We start from the raw sequence: 8,409 nt of genomic DNA on the forward strand, positions 1-8,409 counted from the left end.
GAATAAAACCCAGATGGATCATTGCATCTCTGGATTTGTCAGAATACAGGGTTTCTTAGCAATGCATTTCAGAAATTCTGATCTTCATGCAGCAAATTCACTGTTTCAATTCAGCATCTAACAAGAACTCAGGAAAGGACATTTTACTGTAACCAAAGTTCTCATTTTTTATTTATTGCTGCTACGCTTTTGTTGTACCAGCTTTAGCATAACTCAGTTTGCCTGCTACAGTACTCATACTAACTCAACCAAATTCAGCTCTGATTTATGCATTTTTCCACGGTAAGTCATATATGTAATATAATGCTAGAATCCAAAAATGTAGTCAGTGCAGGATCAAGCTTTATGTCAACTTTATAATAGTTTTGCCATAGATTTGATCTCTGAATTAAGCAAAATATTAATATAATATGAATGTTTTATCCCTATATCAAAATGGCATAAGAACCTTCAAATCATGGAAGATACATTATAACAAGTTGTATCTGTATATTGTGCAGCTTAGCTGTATCTGAAACAAAGTATTCATATTAAACATTTTTTAAATAGCTTTAAGGTCCAGTTTTGAGAAGCAGCCTCTGAAACTACACACAGTTTCAGTCAGGTTTTATTGGTTTCTCAATGCACACAAATATGAACTGGGCTTCAGTCTGATAACCAGCTCCCTAGGCTGCAAGCCCAATCACAGTCTGAGCAGGCTCTGAAAAAATATGATCTTGCCTATATACAGGTGAGAGGACACCATAGAAAGGCAAAGTGCAGACAAAGCTTAATAAACCCCTTAAGTATGCCTATATTTTTCATTGAAGGTACCAGTGGGTTTGAAAAAAGGATTTGGAACTAAGAAATTTCTCATCCCCCAAAGAGATAGCTAACCAACCCCTTTGTCCCACTCTCACTGCCAAGAGACACCAAAAGGTACACAGATAAGAAAATGCGGTAGTGTTGGTGGTGACGAGATGGTCGTGAATCAAGCTGTGTTCCTAGGTTAGTACAGCGGTTACTCATTTCTACATTAACTTAAAAAAATAAGGTGATTCAGTATTCCTTCTTATGAGATACTCAAACGATAATTCCCAACAGCCAAGTAATTTGCTTTCCCTGCTGTTCTTCTCGAGTAGGCATTTGTTTCAGCTAGGAGCTTGGGGGCACAGGCTACCGTGGGCTATGCAGTGTAACTGATAGAAACATACTGCCACTAAAGACAAGTAGTGCAAAGCTGGACAAGAATAGGGAGTTAGGCAGAAAGTTACTTTGGTTAGGTCCTGAGCGAAAAAGCATTTGCTCAGAACTGAGAGAAAACTGCATAAGCTGAAAACTTTAAGAAAAGATGACAGGGTCAGAGCTGGAAAGGACTACACAGAATCACATACTCCAACAACACTGCTGATTCAGGAAAGCATCTCTCCTAGGACTGCGTGAGCTTTCATCATATTACAATCCTCAATCAGATTTATGTAAAAATATGAAAGCCCTTTCCTGGATCAGGGCCAACACCTATGAAAGATAAGTCACAAGTTAAGGCACAAAGAACTAGCAACAGCACCAGCAAAACGTGCACAGCTAATAAGGCAGCTGACAGGTCTACTCAGTGCTACGTACAGTACAATTGTGTGCGTTTCCCCTGCTTTGTCTGGAGCCTGCTTTCGTTCCCCATTGTTGACCTCAGCTGCCCTGCTGCATGACTCGGGTTCATTTCCTTTGCTCTTCCACACCGTATGCATGCAACTTCTGGATGTATTAGTCTGACTGCTTGTGGTTATGCTTGCTGGTGCAGACGGCAGTCTGCAGGCCCTCGTTCTCTCTGACTATGCTTATTTCTGACTCTCAGTTTAGGTGCTTTACTCTTGGTCTGTCTCATTCCATAGACTTCTCTGTATTGGACAGTATTCCAGCACTACCAGCATTTCTGCTGCTTCCAAGATCATGTCCCAAAACAATCCCAAATTTCAGTGTCCTGCCTCTCGAGAGGAAGGATGAGTTTGGCACTTTCAGTGTTTTTTCAGTGCAAGTTTTTTATTTAAGCCGCGCCCCTCTATGCAACATAAAGCAGCCCTTTGTTAGAAGCATAATGTTCTCACTGAATTTTAATCCTGAAACCTCCGTTTGTTTCAACTGATTGAAATTAGCTAAAATAAATCTATTTGAAGGCACTAACTGCATAGATCAAACAGCCTAAATTTTGGAGTGTGATATTTTCCTTAAATCAATGGTTCACAATTTCAATACATTTTAAGTTTTCATTTTCAGGTCAACTGATACTAAATTAAATTTCACCAGGTTCAAATGTTATGTTATTATTTGATGTCCTAGACATTTTCAAAGGCACAAATGAGAGTTAGGCTTTCCAATCTCCATTCACCTCTCAAGGAGCTTCTACCACTCCAAAGTATTTATGTGGCCTCCATTAGCATAGTATCCAAGCACCTCAAATTTTTTACGGTACACTCGCAACTCCCCCGAGTTAGGAAAATTCCATATCCCCATATTACAGATGGTGAACTCAGGCATGGAGAAACAAAAGCTCAGATCCTCAAAAGGAGCCCACCTCTGGCTGAGATCAAATTGATATAGGCACTTTTGAAGATCTGGCTCTATGTGACTTGGCCATGGTGACACAAAAAGTCTGTGGCAGAGGAAGGAACCAAATCCACATCTCCAGGTGGAGATCTTGTCCTTCTTTTGGGCACTCAACTTCCCTTGAAAAGCATCCTCTGGATTCATAAAAACAGATCCTTCTCCTCCACTCTGTTAAATGCAGCTGAGTTTAAAAATCCAGAGCCCCAGATTTCTAAAGATCCACATGCACGCCTGTTAAATCAAATGTATGACTGAGAACTATGCTTGTAATCTTACAGAAGAAAATATTACCAACTTGTCTTTGTGACAAAACACTGAGTAGGTATAAAATTGCGACAGTCTCTATGCCAGGTTTTTTTTAAACTCCCTGCTTCTAAGATGAAAGCCTAATTTGATATTTTTGTAGTTATATAACAGTTCTAATATTTTGTGACATTTTGTATTGTGACACTATAGATGAAATTGTCATCGGACTGACACCCTTTACTGTTTATTCCTTAATTACAACTGTTAACAACACTGCAGAGAAGCGTGCTAATCTGCCATCACATATTATGAAAACAACGTTATTGTTACAAACACCAACACCCACTCAACAGGATATTTCTAAGATGGCAGTTTCTGTAAAAACTTATCAGTTTAATGGACACTTCAATAGAAAAAGTTTAAAATGAACTTTTAACATTCCCTTGAAAAATGTAAAACAATTTTCATACAGCTGAGGGGAATTTTTGTTGGTGAATCTGACAGCAATTTTAATTCAGCAAATAAGGCACTGTTCTAACAGAAAAGAGCCTCTGCAGATGCTGGTCCTCACAAACCGTTCCCGTGGTCTCCAGCTGAGAAGCTGATCCCTGTTCTGAGGGGCCACACATTCCTCACTAACATGCCTCAGTGCTGGATAATTAAATCTCGTTTGATTAATTAAATGCACATTATGTTCTAGGTACCCAGCTCTCCCTTTCCTCATGGGGCAGTGTAAAGGGGCTGTGATCTCAGGTGATCAGACTGTGATGCTTATGGAAACATTGGCCAGGGAACATAATGCTATTCACTCCTAACACAAGGTTCAGATACAGGGATGCAGGTCCCACCTCCCGCACCTGAACAGGAGGCTCCATCCCCTGCCACTAAGGAAGGGGATAGACTCACTGCTCCTAAATCTCAACTTGGCAACTAATTTGGTTAGGCTGTGGCTAACTGAAGTGGACTGTACATCCCTGATCCACACATTTATGAATTGTTCTTATGCTAAGAGAGTGTTAGCCACCTGTATTGAAACAGAAATGCTATTTTTCTTATTGACTCAAGTGCAACAGCATGTAACCACTAGAAAGCAACAGATGCTGGCTCCCAGGCCCAGCAGCCAAAGTGCTGGCCTTACATCAAAGTAAAAAAGCCACCAGCTTTCTATCTGTGCAGTGGGGAGCTGAGGAGCTGTCCTGCGTCCAAGACAGAAAGCAAGCTCCTCACCTCCTGCACTCCAGGAGTGGGATGCTTACTTGAAGATGGCTTTTTTCCTGGTTCTCTCAGGCTCCCATGGCCTAACCCATTAAAAGAATGAAAGCGGCACAACGGTTGGCTTTAAACTAAGAGGGACTAAATATAACTGACTCTTGCTTTTTCCTTCAGAGGCTGCAAAGTGAACTTTATTGTTGGATTCATACCAGATTCACACTGGCTTCTATTGTCATAAATCCAGGACCCAGACCCTAAATGGAAAATTAATTAGCAGAAGAGAGTATGGCAGAGCAGTGACAGACGTTTCAGTTACTTATAGAGGATCAGCAAAGACCCCAAGAAGTTAGTGCTTCTGGCATGGTCTGGGAATGTACAGTATGCTCTATGCAGCTCGATCACTGGAGTTTCTACAGAGGCATTAACTAAACTATCCCCTCAGCCCGCTGTAAACTACCTACATTTCCTAGAGGTAGATCCCTCCATGGCACAGAGGCAGAAGCTGAGGCAAGAAGGGATATGAATCTAGATTAATTTAAACAAGTCACTTAAAATGTAATGAGGAAGGATTACAAGTAACCTATATTCTTTCCATCTTGAAGAGGTGATTGTTCTTGCTGGGCTCTCATACACCATTTTCCCTAGTTTCTGAGCCAAACAACATGTTCAAGTAGTATTGTTTCTCTCACCACAAGCAGTATTATTATAACCTTTTTCAGCTAAAAGACTAAGGGTTAGCTGAACAAGTCCACATAGACACACAAATGAAAACAAACTATCAGATGTGATTCACTTTCATCTACAATTTAAACTTCAATTTAATGACCCAGTACTCCATTGCTTGAGTAGACTATTTTGTCTGATTAAGCCAAGAGACTATCTGTTTTATTTTCCATTTCTGCTTCTCCCTTTGGGTGACTTATGTTCTGTTTTATAGGATTCATTTTCTTAAAACCAACAGGAGTTTGTGCTCTTCCTAACAGAAACTGCTCCCACTTGGGAAGAGATTCTTCAACTGATGCCCAATAGACAGTCTAGGAAAGATATAACAAAAAGCAATTTAAACTTTGATTCAGAATCTAATCTAAACCAATTTCTCATAAAAAATATACACATGCAGTGTGTTAGTAAATGTTGTCTTACGTGTGAAGCAATTAAGAAAAAGGCCAAACCACGTGAATATTAAATTTCAGATCCCTCAACTACACAATACAATAGTTGCTGGCAGGATTTCACTTTCCAGTGTAAGTTATGGAGTGACTGAATATGCCCTCTTGTGGACGATGAAGTAGAATAGGAATTCTTCATAGTGGTTCTTTTTGTGTAACTGTAGTACATTTTTTATAAATAGTAAGCTGACAGTTTCTTACTTTTGAATATTAATATTAAAATCCTAATTTAGTGATGTTTTATATCCAAGGCAAAAATATATTTGGGGATTAATACTATAAATAGAAAGCATTAGAGGGTTCAGAAATTATCCAAATAAAAGTAGTATTTGTGCTCAGTGCTGCAGGTAATAAATCCATACATAAACTGAAACCTTGCAGTTAGAGCTTTTGCTTAGAAACTAAGAGACCTGTGTTCAATAGCTTCCTCAGTTGGAGGAGGTCCAAACTCACAGCTCCCACCTCCTAGGAGGGTTCCCTAAGACATCAGACTATGGGCCAATCTGCTTGAGGGAAAATGATGTGGGACGGCAATCTCCACTCTTCCCACTGAAACTGAGTCACTGTAAAACTGATTGTGAGCATGACTCGGAAGTCAAGTGGCTATGACCTCACTTGGAAGGATGGAAGTCATGTTTCTAGACTTCTTCTGTATTTACATTTGACCCAAAAGGGATCTTGGCGTCATTATTGACTCCAAGATGAACATGGGCTGACAATGCAAGGTCACGGTTGGCAGGGCTAACCAGACCTTGTTGTGCATCCACAGATGCATCTCAAGTAGACCCAAGGAGGTGATCCTCCCCCTCTATGTGACACTGGTCAGGCCACAGCTGGAGTACCGTATTCAGTTCTGTGCACCCCACTTCAGGAGGGATGTGGACAACATTGACAGGGTCCAGAGGAGGCCACCCGTAGGATCCGGGGACAACAGGGCAGACCCTACAGTGAGAGACTGCAGGACCTGAACTTGTTCAGCCTTTACAAGAGAAGGCTGAGGGGGGACCTGGTGACCGTCTATAAACTCACTAGGGGGGACCAGAAGGGTTTAGGAGAGACCTTGTTTCCCTGAGCGCCCCCCTGGCATAACAAGGAATAACGGCCACAAGTTGTTGGAGAGGAGGTTTAGATTAGACATCCGTAAGAACTACTTCCTAGTTAGGGCGGCTGGATCTGGAACCAACTTCCAAGGGAAGTGGTGCTGGCTCCTACCTTGGGGGGTCTTTAAGAAGAGGCTTGATGCCTACCTGGCTGGATTCATTTAAGCCCAGTTTTTCTCCTGCCCAGGCGGGCGGGTCAGACTTGAAGATCTACAAGGTCCCTTCCAACCCTACTTCTATGATTCTATGAACTGGATAATAATAATTAAAAAAACCCCTCCTAAAATACACACAACAGCAACACACCACACAAGAATAGTCATGGGAGTAGGGAACAGTACCTGGTAGCAATCACCTTTATTTAGTGCTCTAGTTTAAGCTGTTTTAGTCATTGTATTTGGATAGAAACATCATAAAGACATGATCCAAGTGTGACCCAAAACTGGTATCACCCAAAATTCCTAGACAGCTTGAAACAACAGATCCAAGAAGTATGACTAAAGGGAATTTTGACTCCCAAACCTATAGATGATAATATATGGTCTAGAGAAGACAGTATAAAATAAACCAATTGGAATAATGTAAAACACCATAAAAGCTCCTGTGATTGCTGATGAATTTACTTTCGTATTCCTTTATTTTTTCAATGAAGGTTTTTATGTATCTGAACCCAAATTTCCACTAGCATGCTGAAGAATTTAGATTCAGCTTGCTGCACAGTACACAGACCTGTGGCTATACCAGTCACTGGATTTTAAAATCAGTTATTTTCACTAAGAGCATGCTTCAGGGGGAAAACAGTAAGACTTGATATACAGCAAATTGAAGAGTAGAGTTTTACGACTTACTTCTAACTTAACAATATCAGGATGTGGAAGTTGATGTGCTCTTGCTTGCAGTTTCTTTTCTACAGCTTCAATATCCTGTGACACAGCAATCTTTGTTTTACACAGGTGATATCAGCAGGTAGCACAGACTTTATTTTCTTTTAAATGAACTTTTAAATGAACTTGGTTCTCTTAGAACTAAGTGCTGAATTGACAACCCTGGAAATGGAAGATCTATTTAGCCGTAACTCTTGAAGCCTCTAAGTTTCACTTACAAAACTGATGCCCTGGTGTCTCTGTAAGATCTTCTCGCACTTTCTCGATGTAAGAATAACTTCCATTGCCACATCAATGGCATAAAGTGGCATGTTATAAAAAAGCATTATGTAATCTTTCCAACCACCACCAGGGTAATTTACATTTAAACTATATTCTACATAATTTACAATGATACAGAAAAAGCCAAGTGGCTTCCTCAATGTCATGTACATGAACTCAAACATGCATTCCACCTACTGTAAAGTAACTACACAAATAGTGTTAGAGATCTTTACTCCCAAGACAAAGATGACTTGCTAATATGCATGCATAACATGTGCATCAAAAATGTGGAGCCGCAGCAAGCTGTTCAACAGACATTCAAACTCAGCTGAGAATGCACTTCTTTTCGCTTTCTATAATTTCTGTGCGTGGGCTTCCGCTTGTCCAGTGGACATGTGCTGGGTTCAAGGAGGCCTACGCACAATTGGAAAAAACTCCCTGAAGTGATGGCCCTTTCTTCTGGGTTTAGTTCTATGTCCAAACACTGAAGAGATTTGAGAGCAGGGCAAACAAAAAGATATGGAAAGGGGCGTGGGAGTTGGGTGTGAAGAAGCCAAAGCTGAACAGAGTGGAGGGGGGAGGAAAGTATGCCAGATGGCAGAGTTGGGAGCAGAGAGCGGGTGTGAAGTGTACAACATAAAAACTAAATGAGAAAGGAAATTCCCTCCAGGGACTTCCCAAATATTCAACACAACTGCAACTCAGAAGAAGAGTAAGATTCTGGAGAAGAGACCAAACAGGATTACTCACATGTGAGCTACCAGACTTACGCTACTCAGCATAAGTAAGGGTTGCACAATCTGATCCAAAATGAGTGTAGAAAATGATTAAAATAAATAATTTATTTTTGCTTTAAAGCTCAAGTTCTTAATTTCAAAAATGAAATAATGTGCTCATCTTTATTTAAAATGAATGCTTATATATTACTTTTTATTTGGACGGTTTTTATAACAT

The 8,409-nt window shown here is 40.3% G+C and overlaps 1 protein-coding gene across 3 annotated transcripts in view; it reads right to left on the reverse strand.

The window, feature by feature from the left end:
* CUNH3orf14 (chromosome unknown C3orf14 homolog) overlaps positions 1-8,409 on the reverse strand; it is a 51,470-nt gene that overhangs the window by 31,517 nt on the left and 11,544 nt on the right. For all 3 annotated transcript variants that reach the window (XM_019504824.1, XM_019504823.1, XM_019504825.1), the window contains exons 4-5: positions 7,156-7,230; positions 4,962-5,072 (exon numbers count right to left, since the gene is read on the reverse strand). In XM_019504824.1, the coding sequence (XP_019360369.1) occupies positions 4,962-5,072; positions 7,156-7,230 (186 nt within the window). The remainder of the gene's footprint in view (positions 1-4,961; positions 5,073-7,155; positions 7,231-8,409) is intronic.

The sequence above is a fragment of the Gavialis gangeticus genome, unplaced genomic scaffold (assembly GCF_001723915.1).
Source record: "Gavialis gangeticus isolate Ggan-Ray unplaced genomic scaffold, GavGan_comp1, whole genome shotgun sequence".
Lineage (NCBI taxonomy): Eukaryota > Metazoa > Chordata > Crocodylia > Gavialidae > Gavialis > Gavialis gangeticus.